The 23,987-nt window shown below is 35.4% G+C and overlaps 1 protein-coding gene across 2 annotated transcripts; it reads right to left on the bottom strand.

Annotated features, from left to right (window-relative positions):
* Window positions 1-3,649: 3,649 nt before the first annotated feature.
* On the bottom strand, window positions 3,650-21,907 carry LOC793232 (deoxynucleoside triphosphate triphosphohydrolase SAMHD1). Of its 2 annotated transcripts, XM_009295841.3 has the most exons (16): window positions 21,775-21,907; window positions 18,635-18,741; window positions 16,737-16,831; window positions 16,186-16,346; window positions 15,286-15,401; window positions 14,288-14,359; window positions 13,923-13,954; window positions 12,966-13,106; window positions 12,544-12,644; window positions 12,208-12,316; window positions 9,377-9,468; window positions 9,104-9,216; window positions 7,375-7,511; window positions 6,539-6,631; window positions 5,784-5,888; window positions 3,650-4,254 (listed from the first exon to the last, which is right to left on the bottom strand). In XM_009295841.3, exons 2-16 carry the CDS (start codon window positions 18,720-18,722, stop codon window positions 4,126-4,128), a joined length of 1,584 nt encoding a protein of 527 aa, XP_009294116.1. In that variant the 5' UTR covers window positions 18,723-18,741; window positions 21,775-21,907; the 3' UTR covers window positions 3,650-4,125. The 2 variants fall into 2 exon arrangements, with proteins under 2 accessions (XP_009294116.1, XP_068076983.1); XM_068220882.2 differs by lacking the exon at window positions 14,288-14,359 and having other exon boundaries at window positions 21,775-21,859.
* Window positions 21,908-23,987: the final 2,080 nt, after the last annotated feature.

Here is a 23,987-nt window from a genome sequence, read left to right as displayed (position 1 = left end):
CTAAACACTTAAAATGGTTATTACAAAATGACCAAATGTTTATGTTTATGATAGATTTATGACAAGTATTGTTGCAATGGTAACATTAAGTTGTCATGACAAAGACAAAAACAGGTTGTGATGTATTTGTTTATTTCAAGTTGACATTGAAACGATATGATCTTAACATTTAAAATGTCATAACAGAGCAAATTACACTTAATGACTGTTGTCAAAAGCATGCATAAAATCTCATTAACATTCATCACGTGTCATGATTATAAAGGTTTCTTGTCTTATGAACACCCCTTCAAGTAAAGTGTTACCTAATAATATGTTTATTATGCACAACAATATATATTTAAAATGCATTGTGGTGTTTGCATAACGTGAATGTTGTTGAAATGGCTTCGATTGTCTGTCCTTTATTTTAGGTTGCTTGTCTTTCTGCTATTTTAGACATCAATATAGTCACCAGTTGAAGATTTTCAGGGTTTATTTTATTTTTGATGTTCATATTCTTAGCTTTTCTGCAACTTGATGCTGTTTTGAGGGGTTTACTGTTAATTTTTTTTTTTCATTTTGCTTTTAATAATTAGATTTAATCCAGACCTGTTTTTGATTGTTGTGTGTGTGTGGAATTAAAAAATAGTTTTGGCAGTGAATTCTTCCTGATTTTCTTATTCTATAGTCAGTATACTGTGTTTTAAATGCAATATGGTGTTTGTATAAACTGTAAATGTTGTTGAGCTCATTTCCCTCGTCAGTTCTTATTCTTATTTGTTATTATTCTTGTTTTTTTAATCTGTTTTTAAAAGCTGTTTCAGACATCAGAGCTCAGGATAGTCTCTTGTTTTGTGATTTTAAGGCTTTTTTATTTGTATATTATTCATATTATTAGTTTTTAGCTAGTTTACGCTGTTACTGTTGACGAAAAGAGTAAACTTAAATAATCTCTTATTTCCAGACATGGATTTTTAATGCAAGGTGCACATATTCTCTAGTCTCTACAACAACTGACAGTTTTTTTGTAGGTGAAATAAAGCATCAGTCCACTGCAAGGACAGTGCTGATATACGGCTCGGTGAGTCCATCTAGTGGTGAGTGTGTGCCATGACTAGAACTGTTTTTGGTGAGTGCTTTCCCATGAGTGTCGCTTACTCACACACTTTAATGCTGGTTTGTTCATCCACGCACATTTTTATCGTCAAATAATGTCTTATAACAAAATCACATAGTTTCTTTTGAACAACTCCGTTCATTATACTTTGTTTTAGTGATTGTTTTTAGTTTGAGTTTATTCTATGGATTTTAATTCGCATCTGTTTTGAGAATGTAATAACGCTCTGCTCCACTAGAAGGAGTACATCAGACAGCGAAAACTGAAAGCGAAAGTAAAAGAGAATAAAGAAAGCAAGACAGATGTACAGTATATAATAGTGGTAACTTTTCTGAAAATTTCAGACATTGGTCTTAAGGTCTTATCTATGTAGTCAAACACAACTTTAGTCATCTTCAAACTTTAAATCTAAACATCCTCGGCTTTATTTAGAACAACAAATCATGCTTACAGAAGTCATTTTTCTATTAGAGTTTGTGTTTTGTTGTTTTGTAGATGTGTTTTTGCTCTGCTATGTGCATCCGGGGGGTTCAGTAAAACAGAAGTGGGTGTAAATCTGCTTTATTTACTGCCATAAATACTCTGTGTTGATGATTTTATTTAAATTTTTGCAAATAGTGGAGTGAATGCCTCGAATGGAGTCAAGGATATCATCCAGAAATCTGATATAATCTCATTAAATTTGATTCATACTACACTGTAAAACCCAACAGTCGACTTCATCCAATTAAAAGAGTGTAGTTAACTCAAAATGGACTGAAAGTCAATTCTACTCGTTTGAAAAGAGTTTTGAACTTTTGTCTTGAATGTAATGAGTAAATTAAAACGGGGTTCACAGTACTCACATAGATTATTATTATTTTTTTTTAACTCAAATGGTTTGTTGCTAGCGATTTCCTCAAATGATTTGAATCACCTTAACATATTGGGTTTTTACAGCCCACATGGAAAGAACCTATATGAGGATATATGCGCATATGAAACCTATATGCAGTATATATGCACATACATGATCATATATACACTGCATATATGAGTATATATGAAACATATAGGCAAAATTGAGGTGCATATATATGGTCATATACAGGCCATATCAACATATAAGCCCTATATGTACATACTGTACACGATTTGTCTCCTATATAGCGCATATCTCACTTTGGCAACAGCCACAAATGATGCCTAGCTCATATTCTCTATTATCAAGGCAATAACTAGAAACAAAACAATTTGCAAGAAACATATGTGCGAACACTTGAAATTGGTATCACATGTAATTGGCATGTTATGGAATTTAACTATGGCAAATAAGTGAGAGCCTTTGCTGTTTTTTCTATATTATATTTACATATAATATAGGGAATTGGCCATTTTTATGTCACATATATAAAACCTAGGCAAAGCAGTGGTGCAGTAGGCTCTTGTAAGGAGTAGGGGTGTAACCCTGGTGGCCTGGCCAAATTCCCTCTTTGCCATACCCATGATGGCCTTCCAATCATATCCATCCACTGAATTGGCTCCATCACAGTCTCTCCACTCCACCTATTGCTGGCGTGTGGTGAAGCACTGGCGCTGTTGTCCTGTGGCTGCTGGAGCATCATCCAAGTGGATCTGCACACTTGTGGTGGTGTGGAGAGATATCGTCATTTGAACCAGATTGATTTTACAGCACCAGCCAAAACTTTCTGACATCTTTATGACACTCAATTACATTAATAATAAATAGAGGCGACTGAACATGGAGGATGATCTCCAAGTGGTGGTCTTCAAAGTTAAAGCAAGAATAGACTTTTGCTGTGAACATTGTGTTCACAGGCTCATTACGTGAGGTGAGGCCCACTGAAGCTAAGCAGGGCTGCGCCCGGTCAGTACCTGGATGGGAGACCACATGGAAAAGCTAGGTTGCTGCCAGAAATGGAGTTAGTGAGGCCAGCAGGGGGCGCCCAACCTGCGGCCTGTGTGGGTCCTAATGCCCCAGTATAGCGATGGGGACTCTATACTGCTCAGTGAGCGCCGTCTTTCGGATGAGATGTTAAACTGAGGTCCTGACTCTCTGTGCTCATTAAGAATCTGCCCACTGGCCTCTGTCCATCATGTCCTCCTAACCCTCCCCATATCATAATTTGCTTCATCACACTGGTGGTGAATGAGGAGATTCCCGGCCATTGTGTGTAAAACGCTTTGAGTGCCCAAAAAAAGCACTACATAAATGTAAGAAATTATTATAATTATTGTTAATATTAATGACTATAAACATTATAAAGTTACAGTGCTGCACTTTGTTTGTGTTTTCAGTATGCTCATGTTTATATTGGCTTATTGACGTGTGTCAGCAGTTGCAATTAACATTTGTATGTTTATAACCTCGCCTGAAAATGGTGGGGGTCGTGAGTCCCTGGCGTTGTTATTTTGGGGGTCATGGACTGAAAAGTTTGGGAACCCCTGATCTAAACTGCTTATTCTCATTCATAATTAATCTCAGTCTGGTTAAAATTAGTAAGTAAACGAACTGTGCTTAATTATAACGAGTAAGCAAAGACATCTTAACTGTTCCAATGGGTTTATTCACTAGTCTTGTTTTGCAGTGCATAATATAAGACATCTTTTATAGCTGAGACAACTTTTTTCTCTCTCCTTCATATAAGGGATACACTTTATCAATAATAAGTATGCTGATAAAATTGTTACGATCATAATTAACTGATTTATATTTATATATATATATACACACTGTTAACAATGACCTGTAGAAACTACAGTAACTTATTGTAATTTGATTGCAGCAAAAATACTGTTTACATTTACAGCACCGTTTATCTGGCTGTATATGTATTTACAGTATTGTATATCTTTAGTGTAAAATATAGTCATTTTCACAATGCAACTTTAAAATACAGTAACATACCGCATAACTGTATGTTATAAGTTAAATACTCTGTCATTTACTAAATTCGTTAACAGTGTGTGTATATATACACACACATACGTGTTAATTACTGCGCTGCCTGGAGGCTTAGACTGGATCAACACCAGGTCTGGAAACACTTCTCGGCCTCCTCCATCTTCTTCTCCTCCTCTTTGACAGGACCAGATCCTCTGTAATAAACTCTGACCAGCTCTTCATTAAACTTGTTTGGCAGGAAACTGGACAGCTGTCAATACAAGACAAACGCAATGCTTTTTTCCCCACATTTTGCTCCTGAAGTGAATGACCAAAGGATTGACCAAGGCAAAGTAACAAGCCTCTGTTTACCAAAAGACTAAGTAAGAGATAAAGTACATCCAGTCGGTTGTTATCGCAGAATAAAGCCTGACCGATTGATCAGCAACTGTTGTACAACACTGAAAGGTCTTGATCACACCAAACTCGCTTTTTGTGTTGATACAGTTTTTCATTTGGTTTTGCATGTTGCTTATGCGCCTTGAGTCCTTGCCGTTGCATTCTGTGCATCTGCAGTTGAAAAAAAAAACGGAGCGGATAAAGTGCGCTACATCAGTCGCATCTTTTTTTTTCAGTTTTCCAATCTAATTATAAAAGCAAAGGCGGAGTTTCCACTGACGAACAGCAGTGTTGTCAAGATGACTACGCAGACTTTTAAAGATGGAGGAGTGTCTAGTAGCTACTGTTTTAAGTTATCCAGAGCTGTATGACTTCACAAATCCTGAATATCACAATATTATTAAATATAGCAATATCAACAGCAGAGCTCACGCACATGCAGCTCATGCAGCTGATTCAGTGGATGCCTAGCAAAATAAAAATCGCAGTGCACTTCATTTTTTCTTATCAACAAAAGGCAGGTTGGTGTGCCTCGCATTCTCTGTTAATAACCGGCTGGATGTACATTATGCTGATTATTACATGAATACTCTTCACAAAACTAAACTATTAGACACAAAACATTGATCTGAATCAATAATCAATTATTCATGTAAAAGTAGTCACTAATTAATGATGAGTTATTAATTTTTATTCTGCTATAAGAACCAGCTGGATGTACATTATGCTGATTAATACACTGTACAAAATATGTTAATAAACAGTTTTTGTATTTTGTGTTTATTTGCAGTTGTGAATTACATTATGGGATGTTGATAATTCAACTATACAGTTTAACAAAATGACTTTTACTGACATTTTAGTCACTTGAAACAATATAATGTATAAGAAATAATATCTAGAGAAATAAGTTAGAAATAACAGAAGTGAATAGTGAATAACAGAAAGTGTGCTGCAGTTCATTACAAGGTTTCTGTAGTGTAATATACAACACCAACCCAGACAATACAGCACTACACACTATTACAGGTTCATTAACGTCACTGTTTACAACTTTTCAAGGTTAAAAGTTGTGGGAAGAAAGATCAAAATCCCATAATGCATTTCAAAAGCAGAAATAAATTAGAAAAAAAAATACATAAATCACTGCATGCGATGATATCAAATAATTTCATACAGTATACTTTCCATATATATATATATATATATATATATATATATATATATATATATATATATATATATATATATATATATATATATATATATGGTGTATATATATAGTATTCATAATATTCAAGCTATGTGACTAATAAATGTATCTAATGTAACTAATAAATGACCATGTATACATTTTTGTAATTCCCTGGATATAAATCGGCCAAAAAGTGTCGATGTTACCTGATAATCCTCAATGGTTGAAGCTTCATTGGGTTTTCTCTTGCTGTAGAAATAAACATGTTCAATGGGGTTTTTGTCCTTCATGCCGTGATCCAGATCAACCACCTACCATAATAGGAGATTAAATACTTTGTAAAGATTTAAAGGTACGAAGGTAGAGATTAAGTGTTTGGTATAGACATTATTTATAGATATAATATACAAAGATTAGTTGCCCTCCTGTGAAATTGTAATTATTTTTCAATTATTTTTCAAGTGCAGTTTAACAGAGCACTTACAACTATTCACTATTATATTTTTCTCCTGGAAAAGTTTCATTTCTTTTAGTTTGGCTAGAATTATTATTTTTTCAATCTTACAAAATTTTATGTATGTGTGGTGAATATTATTATTATTATTATTATTATTATTATTATATTATTATCCTTAAGCAATATTTGTTTTAGATTGTCTACAGAACAAATCACTGTTATACAATGACTTGCCTAATTACCCTAACTTTACCCTAATTACCCTAGTGAAGCCTTTAAATGTGACTTTAAGCTGTATAGAAGTGTCTTGAAGAATATCTAGTCTAATATTATTTACTGTCATCATGACAAAGAGAAAATAAATCAGTTATTAGAGATGAGTTATTAACACTAGTATGATTAGAAATGTGTTGATAAAACTTCTCTACCAAAAACACTTATAATATATTTTGAAAAAAAATTTACAGGAGGGTGAATAATTTTGTCTTTAAATGTATAACTCACATAAACCGGCAGCTCTTCAGTCGTCAGGTTAACATTAGGGTCTGTTGGTTTGTACTTCTCTATTGCTGCCTTCCAGCTATTTTTAAGCTCTTCCTGAAATAAAAGATTTCACGCAGTTTTAGAAGTTTATTTATACTATATAATCAGGGCATGACATTAACACCTGCCAAATGCGGGTAGATTTCACCTGTGGCAGGTCAGACAGACAACCCCACTAGCCACTTTGACTGGTTTCTTTTGCTTTATGTGGTTTAATTATCATCCTTTACAGTAACATTGGGAGATTAACCCTCCATTTACTAGTAACTGGTGATCGGGGACCTTCAGCCTGAACAGACTGCTGTCTAGTTCTAGATACATGAGAATAATTTTTTTGAATGCCAATTGTTTTTAAGAACATTTCTGTTGAATAAAAAGTTATATTTAGCTTATTTTGACCCATTATTTAACATTTATTGCAAGGAAATAATTAGTTGGTGTGGCCAGAGAAAAAAAAATGTAAATCCTTAGTGTTGAGCCCTAAAAGTCAATTAAAACTAATTGCACTGTGAAACCACAACACATTTGCTCATGCTCATTGAGCAAGGTCACAACCACAAAAAAGTTAAATGATAGAGGAGGCATGTAGAAATAACACAAAATCTTAATCAAGTAATATTAGCTCGGCAAAGTCAAATTTATGCATATAAAATATGTTTTCCCAACAACAAAATTGTGGCTAGTGAAAATGGCGAGTAGCTAGTAATGTTGGAAATCTACTAGCCACAGTGGCTGCTGATCAAAAATGTTAACATCAAGTCCTGTATATAATGTATGTTTTTCAGTTTCTGTCCCACCATTGACTTGATTTTCTTAGTCAGACGAGTTTCTCCGATAAACTTTGGCAGTTTTCTTCTCATGATCTTGTCCAGGATGTCTCTGGATTCCTTCAGATTAGGAGAGGTGGAGGACAAGATCTGCTCAAAGATCTCATCTGGCAAAATAATGAAAAAATGTAATTATTTTTATAACAATAACAGATCAGCATGTGCATTTACTATGGGCAACAGTACTCTGCTGAGTTTGAACCTCTGAATGTTTTGACAATGTTTTTGGTCTTTTTCTTTTGTCTCTGAGCATCGCGGTACCCTTGCTGTCTATGAATGATGAGAGAGCTCCAGGATTTCATCTAAAATATCGGAATTTGTGATTTCAATATGAACAAAAGTTTCTGGGGATTGAACAACACTAGGGTGAGTTATTAATAATAAAATTGTATACTTTTTTGATGAGCTAACCCTTTCAATACATAGGGCAGTGAATAGCAATAAAGAAACAATGTGGGTGTAAATGAAGGTTTCCAGTAAACAATTCACTGATTCAAATTATCTGTTTAGAGTGAGACTGCGTCCGAAACAGCATACTTCTATACTATACAGTATGCTAAAATCAGTATGTGAGCCGAGTAGTATGTCTGAATTCAATTCGAAAATCAGTATTCGAGAAGTACCCGGATGACTTACTGCTACCGGTGAGATTCTGGAGTGTGCATCCCAGGCATGCTGCGCTATCCCATGATGCCCTGCGAGCGAATTCATGAATGGGAGTGAAGAAACGCAACTGACACAGATAGGTCACGTGACCATGACGAAATGACGGATGTAGTACGTCCGAATTCCATTCATACTTTTCACATTTATACTGTATAGAATGCACTTTTCAAACAGCCGAGTGGTACGCTTAAATTCAAATGCAGCACCTACTGAGTAGTAGGCGGTTTCGGACGCAGCCTGAGTCTCCAGTAAATTATTCTCTGATTCAAATGATCTTTTCAAAGTGAGTCTCTAGTAAATGACACACTAATTCAAATGACTTTGCAAAGTGAGTCCCCATTAAATGATTCACTGATTCAATTGATCTGTTCAGAGTAAGTCTTCAGTAAATGACTAAATGATTCAAACGATCCGTTAAGATTGACTCTGCAGTAAAAGATTCACTGATTTTACTGAGCTAAATGGGGTTCACATGCTTTCACTTGGGTTTTCATGAATTATCAGTGTGGTTTCTGACCATGACAATTTTCAGTAATTCAACTTTCTTGCAAATTAAACATTGATCAGTAAGTATATTTACTTCTAATAAGCAAGTAAATTAAAAATCAAGTACTTTGACTCAAATAATATTACTAAGGATTACTTTATACTTCTACTGGGATGATATTGTATTAGGGTATCTACAAGTGACTAATTTGTACCATATCTGCTTCTATAGTGTACACTCTCAGAAATAAAGGTACGAGAGCTGTCACTGGGGTGGTTCCTTTTCAAAAAGTACAAATGTGAACCTAAAAGGTCCATATTAATACCTCAAGAGTATATATTAGTACCTAAAAAGTACAAAAGTGTTCCTCTTAAAATTTGTAGACACTAATAAATGCTTTGAGGTACCAATATGGACCCTTTAAGTACAAATGTGTACCTTTTGAAAAGGAACCACCCCAGTGACAACTCACATACCTTTATTTCTGAAAGTGTAGTTTAAACACAATATATAGCTTTTATATGCTCATCAGTGTTTTGAGCTGACCTGTAAGTTTGCTGTAATCCTCCACTGACTTTATGGCTTCAGAGATTTTCAGCATATCTGCAGGTCTATCTTCGTGAAGGTCACGATCAGCAAGTAGAAGTGCTTCAGCAAACCTGATGCATAAAAAAAGAGCATTATTATCACTGAACTGAAGGATTTTATTTAAATGTCAGTAAACCTCTGATTTTTTGAGAAACACTCTGTAAAAGTGGATCAGTGATGGAGGGTGGAGGTGTGGTGTTAAAGACCTTGAGTACAGACAGAGAAACTCACATGTCTTCAATGATATTCCCGATCTTGTGTTGATAGGCCTGGCGATGGAGTGTGTATCGGGTGCGAAACATGTCATAGACATTATCAGCCTCCTGTTAGACATAAAAACACAAAGCTTCAGATTTTATAAAGCCAAATTCAGGAGTATCTGATGTATTTAGTCATTTAGCAGGTGCTTTTGTCCAATTGAGGAGACATTTAGTGATTCAACAAGAGGAGGCAATATACACAACAAGTGCTGATTATACAAAGGAACTGTTAGTGCTCATAGAGTTAAGTGCTAGGGTTAGGAAAGAGGAGGTGTGGGGGGGGGGGTATAGAGTGTTTCTACAGGTGGATTGTCAAGCCCACTCACCTACGTGAAGCACACGTCATAAATGTGACATAATGTTGTTTTAATAAGGAGTAATTTGTAAGAAAGTCTCTTATGCAAATGGGCAGAACTGGTGTTGGTTAAAGTGTCAGAGAGATGAAAAAGAGTGTTTTCTACAGGTGGTTTGTAAAGTCCACTCACCTGTGTGAGGCACACTCAGAATTGTTAATGTTTTGTGGTTGATATGTGGTGGGGGATTTTCAAAAGGGTTCAGGTGAACACAGAAGATTAAAATAAATGTCCAGTGCTTAATTTTTGAATTGCAAGAACAGATCAGGTCAACGGATTCAACATGTTACCCGAGTATGGAGAGGTATGGCACACGAAAGTGGAGAGCGGGTGGGTGGGTTGGTGGTCGGTGCGGTGGAAAGGGGAGGGGTGTCGCGGACAAAAGTGAGCTGGCCAGGGTTGTCGTGGACGAAAGTGAAGAGGGTTGGAGAATCGCGGAAGAAAGTGAAAGTAAACAGCGGATGGGGGAGGAGGGCGGTCGAGGAGGGGGATCAGTAAAATGAGGTGCTGGATCAGATTTCAGCAACCCAGGCTCATTCTGAAAACGTGGTCCCGTGGACATTTCTGGAGACAGCGAAATACGTCCCACCAGAGGCTGCTGTCGAACGACCGTCTGTCTGACTAACAGAATGATTGACTGTGCGACCGGCCAATCGACTGACCCACCCTCCTCCCTCCCTAAACCCAACCAGTTTTACCGATTGACCCGCCCACGCGCTTACTTCCCTAAACCCAACCAACGATTTTAAAAAGCCGTCCAGAAAAGGCCCGCATCTTATTTTTACCAAGTTTTCAGATTTTACCACATTCTCACCCTGCTATTCATTCATTTATTCATTTTCTTTTAGGCTTAGTCCCTTTTATTAATCCAGGGTCGCAACAGCAGAATGAACCGCCAACTTATCCAGCAAGTTTTTATGCATGCCCTTCCAGTCGCAACCCATCTGTGGGAAACATCCACACACACACACACACTCATACACTACGGACAATTTAGCCTACCCAATTCACCTGTACCGCATGTCTTTGGACTGTGGGGGAAACCGGAGCACCCGGAGGAAACCCACGCAAACGCAGGGAGAACATGCAAACTCCACACAGAAACGCCAACTGAGCTGAGGCTCGAACCAGCGACCTTCTTGCTGTGAGGCGACAGCACTACCTACTGTGCCACTTCTTCGCCCACCCTGCTATTCACTCATTCATTTTATTTTTTGGATTCTGTTTTTGTCTTACCTGATTTCTGGAACCGCTCTTCACTGGACTCGAACCTGGTCATCGTTGTGGTCAACTCCTCTCTGTGTTTCAAGTTTGCCCACATACATGACGAGCTAACTGGACAAACTAATTGCGGCAGGAAAGCCCTCCACACCGAGGTAAGCGGTCAGCTGCTATAAGCGCCCAAAGGAACGGCGTCATACCGCCCCGCAGCATTCGCGTAAAAAATTAAATGCAGCCATACGTATCTCCAGCTATGTAATTCCAACACAATCTCACGGCAATTTGTAACTTTTTCATTTAGTGGCTAATTCGTACAAATTCGTACGATCTAATTCGTACATTTTAGTACGATTTGCGTATCCCCCAATGACGGTTGGGTTTAGGGGTTGGGTCAGGTGCCACACCTCCTTTTTAAAATCGTACATTTTCTTACGACTGAACTCGTACGAATTCGTACGAATTAGCCACTAAACTGCCAAAACGTAAAATACTTACGTTTTCTCGTGAGATCAGGCTGGTAATTCACGGTCTTCAGAAACATCCATGGGACTACGTTTTCAGAATGAGCCTGTGTTGGATTTCAGAGGTGCCGGATCCGGATCTTGCGTGTTCCGGCACAAATTAAGCCCTGATTATGTCTAAATAAAGTGTCTAAAGTTCAGTAAAAATCAATAGTAAAGTGTCTAAATAATGGTAATGGTTTCACTTTTATGCTGTGGGAATTCATCTGTAAAAGGTTATGTGAATGTGAACACAAGTTGCTCATAGATTGTGATTTATTGCTGGTTTTCTGTTTATTTACACTTTTCCAAAGGGAGCTTGACCTTTTCAGGGGTTTTGTGTTTATTTGCGGTTGTGAATTGAATTATGGGATGTTGATATCTGCTCTGTTCACTTCTGATGTTGAAGTTTCAACTCTACAGTCTAACAAAGTGACTTTTATTGACATTTTATTGCTTTGAAATTATATTATGTATAATATACAACAAGTGTAATATACAACACCAACCCAGACAATAAAGCGCTGCAGACTTTAAACAAATGTTCAGAAAAGTCACTTTTCAATGTTAAAAGTTGTTGGTAGAAAGATTAAAATCCCATACAGCATGAAGCTGACACTTTGCTGCCTCCACTTTTTCCATACTTTTAATTCAATTCATCTTTGAAATGAAGTGTAGCTAGATAGCATGTTGATCTACATTAAGAATGAAAGCGATGTATCCTGCACCTTGTCTCTGAAGCAGATGTGCTTTCTTCCATTCACTACACAAACTCGAGCAAATTTCAGCAGTCGGAGATGGTCGAAGCTGTTTCGAATGCCAAGGTGATGACAGTCTCTGGAAAAACAGATATTAAATATAACAAACAAATAATGGATAAATAATATATATGTCTATTTGGCTCCGCCTGCATTTGTTTATAGCTGTCTTTATTAACATAACAAAATGAGGAAAAGCTGTCGTGTTGCGCTGTAAATCTGAGAGTATCGAAAACACTAGAATGAATTTATTATATTATATATGTCCTATAGTATTACAATGACTATTATAATTAAACTATTTACCGTGCAAAATAGTCCCATTTGTCCACATCAATGCCGTTTTGTTTATTTGCCACAATCTCGTAGAGGAAGGATTTCTCAACATTTCTGCCCTTGTACGGCCACTGAAAAGAAAACAAAACCAAATGTCTGTTTCACTTCAGCTTTTTACACTAACGGCTGATTCATTTTTATGGTCACACTTTATCTGAATGTACACTATTAACAAACCATTAACTAAGACTTTTAGCTTGATAAAACACAAATTAGCTGCTTATTAATAGTTAAGGTTGTAGTCAGGTTTATGTATTGGGCAGGATTAGGAATGCAAAATGAGATTATAGTTTTTAAGTGTTAATAAACAGTTAATATCTTAATAATAAGCCAGTAGTAAAATGGCGTGAATATACTTAAGTGTTACCATTTTTAATGATATCATTATATACCTCATTATCTGAGGCTTTTGCCCCTTCGATTAACTCTTTAATGAAGATGACGTCGTTATCAGTGAGTCCATGTTCCCTCAACACCTCCTCATTTAGACTCTTCACAATGCTGTCAAACATCAGCACTGACATCTGCTCATGCTGCAGAGACCGAAAGACAAATCATACATCATAACAACATTATATAGGACAGACATTGGTTATATTGTGAACAATATCTGTTAATGAACAGTTTTTGTATAAAGTGGTTCACAATTGTTTTGTGTTTATTTGCGAAGGTGAATTGCATTATGGGATGTTGATCTCTGCTCTGTCCACTTTTGATGTTGACAATTCTGCTCTACAGTTTAACAAAGTGACTTTTATTGACTTTTTAAGTAGTTTGAAATAATATTATGTCCAAGAAATAATAATATCTAAAGAAATAAGTGTGTAAAATAACAGAAAATGTGCTGACAGTTTATTTCAAGGTTTCTGAATATTTCTGAAGGTTGTAATATACAACGCCAACACAGACAATATAGCACTGCACATTATTACACATGTGCAGAAAACTATTCAAGGTTAAAAGTTGTTGGAAAGAAAGATCAAGGTCCCATAATGCGATTCAAAAGCAGAAATAAATGAGGAAAAATAAAAACATGAATCACAAAATATGGAAAACCAACACAATCTCACGGCAATTCGTAACTTTTTCATTTAGTGGCTAATTCGTATGAATTCGTACGGTCTAATTCGTACAATTTAGTACGATTTGCTTATCCCCCAATGACGGTTGGGGTTAGGGGTGGGGTCAGGTGCCAGACCTCCTTTTTAAAATCGTACCATTTCGTACGACTGAACTCGTACGAATTCGTACGAATTAGCCACTAAACTGGCAAAACGTAAAATACTTATGTTTTCTCGTGAGATCAGGCTACATTTTTAACAGTGCCTGAACTAAGTGTTCATTCTCACCTTCCAGCTTTCAGGGATATCATCAGGCAAACCTGAGAAACAGAAGCTGGTGGTTTGTAAAACATATTATGCACTTAATATATTTTATGTTAGTTAACCAGATATACATTTATAAGTAATGCAGGTTTAAATGCAGGTTTGTCAATAAAAAAAAAAAAAAAAAAAATCTTGCCCTATTTTTTTTTTAGTTGAATCAAATGAACTTGTCTAGTCACCTCAACTTACATCAGTCAAACTGACTCAAAATATTAAGTTAAACTTTGTATAACTTTAAAACATCGATTCACTTATTAAAATAAGTTAAAGCAACAAAAATTTTGGTATCTTGATTTTTTTGCCATTGGAATGACTGAAGTTGCCATTACCTTTTCTTGTCTTTATTTTCTTGGCTTCAGGAATAACCAGGGCATCAAATACATGTGAAAGTGGGCCATGACCTACAAAATACACACACCTTTTTTGTAAAATATTTACACCATTAGAAAGTCATTTCATGTATATATTTTTTATCATGTACACTACCTAGCAAGCACCTTGATGTCAAATGACAAAAAGAAAAACAACTCAAATGCAAATCATTTCAGTCCATTTGACATGCACACATCGATGCTCATTTAACCACTAAGTAATGACACAAAAAAGTATTATATTACTATTATTGCTATAAAATATTCATTTAAAATCTTTGATTACAAATAACAAGTTTAGACTGGATTTTGTTACATACAATGTATATAAACTACCTTGATCATATTGATATCAAACTTTGTGGTCAAAAATCAATTACTGGACTGTGATTTATACTACGGATTAAATACTAAAGTAACTTAATTTTTTCTACTTTATACACATAAATAAATGTTATGGTTTTGGTAAACATGGCTTTTGGCCAATATATATCTGATTCAATCACATTTATGGCTTCACAGGGAACAAAAATATAAAGAAAAAAAAAATATTAACAGCAAAATCTGTAGTATATTTAGTAAAATCTGCACTCTCAGATATAAAGGTATGCGAGCTGTCACTGGGGTGGTACCTTTTGAAATGGTACAAATTTGTACCTAAAAGGTCCATATTTTTTACCTCAAGAGTATATATTAGTATCTAAAAAGTACAAAAGTGTTCCTCTTAAAATTTAGTAGACACTAATAAATGCTTTGAGGTACCAACATGGACCCTTTAAGTACAAATGTGTACCTTTTGTAAAGGTAGCACACCCCAGTGACAACTCGTGTATCGTTATTTCTGTGAGTGTGAGTCCCTCAAGTAAGTTTACTTGAAACTGTTTTACAATTTAAATCTTCCAGTCATCATTTGCATAAATTTCCATGATTTTCACTTTTGAATTCTTACTCCTCACCCAAATCATGGCACAGACCAGCGATCTGAACACACAGAAAATCCTGTTTGGTGATTTTGAGCTCCGGCTGATTGTCATGAAGACTCTTGACCAGGCGTCCGGCTAAATACGCCACACTGAAATACACAAACAAGACGTCAGTTCATGATCAAAATGACCCAATCCTGCAAACTACTCAAACGATTCATAAAGAAACACTGCGCTTTTATTCTTAAATAGCCTCATTTTCATGTTAAAAAGGCGAGTTTTGCCCTTTTTTAACTCATTCAGCCGATCCCAAGGTCTGGCAGGGCACTTTTAGCTCAGCTTAGCTTAGCTTAGCATAGACCATTGAATCAGTTTAGACCATTAGCATGTTGTTAAAAAAAAGAGTTTGGATAATTTTCCTATTTAAAGCTTGACTCTTATGTTTTTACATTGTGTTATAAGCTTAATAAAAATGTTAAAGTTGCTATTTTTCTAGGCTGATATGTCTAAAGGAACTATACTCTCATTTTGGCATAATAGTTAAGGATTTTTGCTGCCGTACCATGGTTGTAGTAGGAACAATGATATTACGCAGCACCTGAAAATAGTCCCCAGCTGGACAACAGTGGTGCTTAATATTATTCTGCTGCTGCAGCCATTGTTACAGCAGCAAAGTGCTCTGATTATTAGGGCAGAATGTGAAGTTTTTTGAGTGAGATGCTAACGGTCTAATCTGATTCAATAATTTATGCTAAGCTAAGCTAAAAGTGCTCCCGCCACACCCAGAGACTGGCTGAATGAATTTAAAAAATGCTAAAACTCATCTGCATGGCTGTAAAATGAGCCTATAGTACTAAATAAAGTGAAGTGTTCCTTCAACATCATTTATTTTGTTAAAATACCTAAAAATGTAGCATTGTATATCTGTCTCACCCAATGGAGTGCTCGAATCGGTTGTGTGAAGCTCCGGGATACACCAGATACGTTCCTCCGAGCTGTTTGAGGTGTCTGAGTCTCTGAAACTGAGGAGTGTCTGTGATTTTCACCAGCAGGGGGTGCAGAGCAATGTGGCCATGAATAGGGTCATTGAAGATCTACGAAAACACAAAACACACCGGCTCATCAAACAAACATACAATAATATTTGTGACTGGACCATCGCCTGACTCCAAAAATGTCTTTGGCAGATGAACCCGCAGAGCATTTCATTTGTGAAATGTAAACGAGTTGAACAGTAGCAGCAACTGAATCATTTACTCAACTGATTCAGTTAGAGCATTGACTTGTTGACTCATTCAGGAGTGTATTTTACATGAGTTTATTTTGCTGCAAAGTTCAACCAGTTTCCCTGTGACGGTTGGTATTTTGTTTATTGGCCAAAATCAAAAGTCATATTTTTGTCACATCACTGTAATGCAGGAAAACAGCACAGAGAATGCATCGTGTTTAAGTTAAAAATAAATGATCCACCATGTGTGCTTTACCTTCATTTGTTCTTTTGAGAAGTCTAAGGTGTATTTCTTCAGGATGTCTTGCAGTTCATTCGTGATCATTTCCCATAACTGCTGTTTATCAGGCTCTGAAAAGCATCACATTTTGTATCCTTCATGAGTTCACACTTAACTGATGATTGATTATAAAGCTTGGCATGCTGTCCCTTTGATCCTCGAGCTCCTCCCGTTTGCAAGGAGAGAGGGGAGTTTGAGCTCAGGTAGATCTGGAGAACTCCCCTGCTGTAGTAGCTAATGAACAGATAGTGATTGCTCTAAGAGATAACTACTGACTAGGAGCATGTCTATAGTGCTGATTTGGATTAGTTTATTAACTTAATTTTTTGGATGGTGAGAGGAAACCAGTGGACATGGGGGAAACCCACGTGAGCACGGGGAGAACGTGTAAACTCCATTCTGAAATGTTGGCTGGCTTGGTAAAGACTAGAACCAGTGACGTTCTTGCTGTGAGTTAACAGTGCTAACCACTGGGCCATCGTGCCACCCATCTAGGAAGGGAGGAGGAGTAGAGGTGGAAGGGGGGATTCTTCAAAATGAAGATGGCTGTGATATGGAACTGAGGGTGTTTATAGTGGCTTAGGAATCGTCTGATTGGTCAATCATAAATTAAATAACGTAGCACCGACTGCAATCAATCATGAGCATGTGATCCTCTTGACATTAGTTTATAAATAAGCTACACTTTGTGTGAAATATTTTGTAATTTTTTCCATTTCCTCGGTTTGTAAATTAAGTAAACACTTGCATTTGCACAAGCAAATAATGAACTTATAATGGTTGTGTATGTATCAAACAAGACAATCAGATTACATCAGTGTGTGTTTTAATGCTAATAAATCAATTTTACAATAATCAAGCCGTAAGGGTTTAATAATTTGATGTTTTTTGGTGGACATAGTTTTAAAGCGGTAGATTTGGAAAATGAAGTTTTGGCTAGGCTCTTTTGTCATAGTTACATCTATCAGGATTTCTGGCTTGACAGCTAATGTAGGCGATGATGTGGTGCAGTAGTGGTGTCGCCTCACAGCAAGAAGGTCGCTGGTTCGAACCTCGGCTCAGTTGGTGTTTCTGTGTGAAGTTGGGCTGCAGTTTCCCCCACAGTCCAAACACATGTGGTACAGGTGAATTGGGTAGGTTTAATTGTCTGCAGTGAATGAGTGTGTGTGTGTGTATGTGGATGCTTCCCAGTGAAGGGTTACTGCTGGAAGGGCATTCGCTGCGTAAAAGCGTGCTGGATGGGTTGGCGGTTCATTCTGCTGTGGCGACCCCGGATTAATAAAGGGACTAGGCCGAAAAGAAAATGAATGAATGAATGAATGACAGCTAATGTAATGACTTGAGTAAGTTGCTGTTTTATTTTCAACGTGTCTAATGCACTGTATCTAAAAAACAAAACAAAAACACTGTCTTATTCCAACTGACATTTTTTGTAGTATTTACATCAAATAGTAGATCAAAGAACCAAAAACTAATTTCTATGCATTATGCTAATGAATTGCCTTAGACTTCAGAAAGATTTAAATAAAAGGACAAAAAGGCATGAAAGTTCATTTATAGCACAAACAGCATGTAAATAGACCTTAAATCACCTTTTGTGATTCATTTAATTACTCTTCTCCCAAAATGTATGCATGTGAAAAGGGAAACTCCTACAAATAATACACATATTTAATCAGTTCAATACGCTCAAGTTATTTCAGCTCTAAAGTTTAAATGAATTCAGTTTTAAGTAAATCCTGACAGCATTTTCTTTTTTTAAACCAAAAGAATGTTTGCATTGATGCTAGAAAATCTAGCCCTTGATCAACAATTCAAACTTATAAAATAAACCTATATTTGTATGGTTTGTAAATCTATATATACTTCCTTACCTTCACTTGCATCATATGACCTTTTCAGTTCCTGCAGGAGACTTTTCCTGTGCTCATAGAGCTTTCTGCTTTGTTCAGCTTGTGACATCTTCTCTTTTGGCTTGTTTCTGTGGGTTGTTAAAAATGGAGAGAATAGAGATGTGTAGAACTGCTTTCAGTTTTGACAGATTCACAGCTCTAGTCACTGAAACACTTGAGGAAAGTTTCGCCTTTCACATATGAGGGTGTGTTTCAGACTCAGAGATGCTGCTGCTGCAAACACTGCATAACGAGCAGCTGATCACACACCCACATTTACTGAGTGGTTCTGGTAAATGGATTTGTCAATCAACTACCTTAGTTAGGCGAGCCTGTTTGGCAAGTATAGGTATATTAAAATGCAATGCATTTAGTACTACTAGATGCAATATAAATGTTAAAAAACATAATAGTTGTAATAACTCATCTCTAATAACTGATTTATTTTCTCTTTGTCATGATGACAGTAAATAATATTAGACTAGATATTCTTCAAGACACTTCTATACAGCTTAAAGTGACGTTTAAAGGCTTCACTAGGGTAATTAGGTTAACTAGGCAGGTTAGGGGAATTAGGCAAGTTATTGTATAATGATGGTTTGTTCTGTAGAATATAAAAAAAAAAAGCTTAAAGGGGCTAATAATATTGACCTTATAATGGTTCATTAAAAAAATTAAAACTGCTTTTATTCTAGCCGAAAAAAAAAAATAAGACTTTCTCCAGAAGAACAAATATTATCAGACAAACTGTGAACATTTTATTGCTCTGTTAAACATCAATTAAAAAAAAAAACTATATATATATATAATTTTGCATATATGTTTTGTTCTATAACCACTAAAATTTCTCAAACCTTTTTTTCATCATTACACTGACTTTAACTGTTTTAACTGTGTGCTATGACAAGAAAAAAAAGTGTGAGACTAAAATAAATAATATTAGCAGACCTTTAATTTGGATTAGCAACAAACACACCATACATGAAACATTTTGAACATCTTTAAACACACAGAGATAAAAAATCATGTATCTAAACAGTGATGATGTGCTTCATGCTGCACTTAACAATGCTGGGTTTGTACACATTTAACCCAGCACGTCATTATTTTGCAATCATGAAAAAGTATGCAATCCTGCATTAACATCTCTGTTAACAACTAAATTAACTATCTATCATTTTGTTTGAAAATATAATCCATACCTATTGCCCTAAACCCAAACATAACTGTAAATTATTCCCAAAATCACAGAGGAATAATAGTTGGATAACGCTCGTGTAGAAGTGCATACACTAACCATAAGCCTTAACATAAACAGCAAATTTACTCCTTAATTCTGACTGGAATGTCGTTCCATGAGCAACATAGGTGTTCCTCCAAGAGCATGTCCTACTTGGTGAAATCAGGTTGGTGATTTGTCCCAACAATGGTCCAATTTGCAAAATCGAAAGGTAATTCAACGTTGATCCAACCATAGACCTGAAGTTGATTCAACGTTGAATCACTGTTGAAATGCCGGCTGGGTGGCTAATTCGTACGAGTTTAGTCGTACGAAATGGTACGATTTTAAAAAGGAGGCGTGGCACCAAACCCCACCCCTAACCCCAACCGTCATTGGGGGATAAGCAAATCGTACTAAATTGTACGAATTAGATCGTACGAATTCATACGAATTAGCCACTAAATGAAAAAGTTACGAACTGCCGTGAGATTGTGTTGACATGTCTTATGTAAATTTTTAAAAGCGTATACTGTCCTTAATATCATCATCTTAAAATTATAGAGCGAGTCGCAAAACGATATGGCTGTATGCCGGTGTTATTTATTTACTTGTTTGGTGAAACATGGTCGTATTTGTTTATTGTATATGAATGTATTTCTCTTACAGAATCGCTGCAAATGAAATTACGATGTTCTGTTGTTTAAGCTGCTGTACTTTGTGCAACTAAAAATAAATCCCTCAAAATATATTTCAGTGTCAAGGAAAGTTATTGATGGGAGAACAAGCGCTTAAGCGAGAAAGTGAACCGAAACAATCTGAAGAGCTTTGTTCATTTAGCCTATTTAGTAAGATCAGTTACAATATTATGAATATTTGTTTAATATTTGTATTTTTTGTTAATATTTTTTTCTGTTTATGGACAGGGATCCTGTAAGTGTGTCATAGCCTACATTATTGTGGCAAGATCAAAGGCTGCCTTTATTTCGCAGTGTATATTAGACTGATTAAAATTATATTCCTTTTTATTATTTAAATTTTTTTTTCCATTTTACTGTTTTCCAAAATTAATTACGACATATACAGTTGAAGGCAGAATTTTTAGCACACCCTCCCCCCATAACTTATTTCTAATAACTGATTTATTTTCTCATTGCCATGATGACAGTAAATAATATTAGACTATATATTCTTCAAGACACTTCTATACAGCTTAAAGTGACATTAAAAGGCTTCACTAGGTTAATTAGGTTAACCAGGCAGGTTAGGGTAATTAGGCAAGTTATTGTATAATGATGGTTTGTTCTGTAGACTATCAGAAAAAATATAGCTTAAGGGGGCTAATAATTTTGACCTTAAAATGTTTTTTAAAAAGCTAAAAACTGCTTTTATTCTAGTCAAAATAAAACAAATAACTTTTTTTAGAAGAAAAAATATTATCAGACATACTGTGAAAATGTCCTTGCTCTGTTCAACATCATTTGAGAAATATTAAAAATAAAATAAAATTAAAGTGCGCCCAATAATTCTGACTTCAACTCTATAACATGGGCTGCTATTGGAAAAAAAAATATATATATGAACAGTTTTACTTTCAGTATCACCTTTGCTTGAACTGACACGATCTAACCATATTTAAATAGAAAAATGATGAACTAAAATATGTTTTTAACCTCTGTTGTCATCTTTGTTTAACAGTTTGAGCTATTAATTTATTAGTTTGACAATGCATCTTCCTATTCATAAAGATGCAAATGTATATAAATAATTACTATTCATACTATTATTATAATAAACAGACCCTTTTTCCCATTATAATGCAAAATATATTGGTGCATTTTTAATTGAAATAATCGCCTTGACATTTCTTATACCATTTTTTTACATGACAGAATTTTCTCACCTGTCGTCGGTGCAGATATAGTTTTTCTTAAGAAGCTATATCGTCTTTTTTTTCTTGCGTCCTTGCAAATGAGAATGGTGTTAGTGAAGAGCTGAAGAAGTGTGCAGAGGTTTTATAGATGCAGAGACTCAACCCACTATATGTTATATGACGTTTTTTTTTCCTTCTAAGCGATGTCACCATCACTTAAAAAAAATAAAGCACTTATACCACTTTATTTTTTTCTCCCGTGTTTGTGTTTGTTTCAATATAAAAAAGCTTAAATTACTGAATCATTTTATCATTATTGATTGTAAATGTAACATACACGAACTGAGGAGGTAAATAATATCAGTTGCTAACTAATACCGGTGCTTAAAATGAACTATTGGCTAAAGAATTGGCTATAATATATAATTTAACAGAAAAAAGCCATGCAAAATCTGCTTTATTATTTCATAATTGTAGGCCTAGACCACAAATAATGCCTTAAGCTATATTTTATCCTTAAATCTTCTGATTGAGGAGCATACAATACGCTTCGCATGTATACTTGTGTAATTATTGGCAAAATAAATTGTATGAGTCTAAATTACTGTATACAAAAAATCTTTTTTCTCAGTATTAATAGCAGACATTGTGCTCCAGGATCACGTACGAATTAAAAGAAAATGATTAATCTAAATTAAGCGTAAGAGTCTTCAGACATTGCTTGATTAAATAATGAATAGCGACTTATTTTTATTTATTTATTATTTTCGCTTTGAGCTCGTCACGTTCAAATACAACGCAAGTTATTATAAAGAGAGTTAAACACTTAAACAGAGATGTTAACAAGGCGGGACGCGATTAGAAATTAGTGTATCATGTCTGATATAATAATGCATGAGCATCAAGCTCTTGTTTAACAAAGGAACAGAAGCTCTGTAGCCTACTTTTATTTACATTTGTGCAAACTTTAATATTCACAGCATACGGATATCTGTTTCGTGTTCTGTCAGTTTACTTGTTATTTGGTTATTTTTATTTTTCCAATTAAGATTTAAATACATTGTGCAAAATATCCCTGCCTCTGTTTATTTTAGTTTCCAAGAATTACATGTGTTTGCATTTTGTCTGTCAAACAAACTAGTCAGTGAATAAATGCAAAAATGTAAATGTAAACAATTGTATTATTATTATTATTATTATTTTTTTTTTATTATTCAAGGTCTATATAAATTATCTTGTCACGCAACATAGATTATTTGAATTATTTGCAAACAAATAGCTACAACAAAGCGAAGGTTCATAATGGAAACCCAAATGTGCTTTTACACTGAACCTGTTTGACATACAGTAATCAACAGAGTCGTTGATCCCCACTTTAGAAACTGAACCTGCTCAGGTGCGTATTTTTGATAGGTGTTGTTTTGTTGTATTTAGGACTTCATCATCTGTCACATCAAACACGCCTGTTATTAACAGTGAAGTTTCATAGTTCTCCTTTTAAGGATCTCTTGCGTGTTCACGACAGCTGACTATTTTTATTGTTGTGGGACATAATGTCCTGAAAAACAGCAACACCTATATAAAACACGCAGCTTAGTAGGTTATAAAAAGATATGGAACGTTTCACAGAAATAAATAATTATGTGGCTTCATTAAGTAAAGACAAGAACACGAACCAACTGCGGATTCCATAATGAGCGTTTACTATTCAGGTCACCTAGCTTTAATGCCACAGCTTTAATCAATATACATTATGCCAAAGCCACTTTACACAAAGAAAAATATTCAGCATCTCAGGCTAATGTAGATCTAGATTAAACCCGATTCAGTTTAATATGTCACCGAAAGACACTATTAATTGTTATAAACCATTTTTATTAATCACTTTTTTAACACTCTAAAAATGCGGGGTTGTCGTAACCCATTGTTGGGTCAAACCGCCAACCTGATTTCACCAAGTAGGACATGTTCTTTGATTGACGCCTATGTTGCTCATGGAACAACATTTTAGTCAGAATTAAGGAGTAAAATTGCTGTTTTATATGTTGAGTTTAGGCTTATGGTTATTGTATGCACTTCTACACGAGCGTTATCCAACTTTTATTCCCCTGTGATTTTGGGAATAATTTATAGTTATGTTTGTGTTTAGGGTAATATGTATGGATTATATTTTTCAATAAAATGATAGATAGTTAATTTAGTTGTTAACAGAGATGTTAATGCAGGATTGCATACTTGGCAAA

Source organism: Danio rerio, chromosome 1, assembly GCF_049306965.1.
Source record: "Danio rerio strain Tuebingen ecotype United States chromosome 1, GRCz12tu, whole genome shotgun sequence".
Lineage (NCBI taxonomy): Eukaryota > Metazoa > Chordata > Actinopteri > Cypriniformes > Danionidae > Danio > Danio rerio.
The sequence above is the reverse complement of the archived record's forward strand: the minus strand, read 5'-3'. Positions and strand labels throughout refer to the sequence as shown.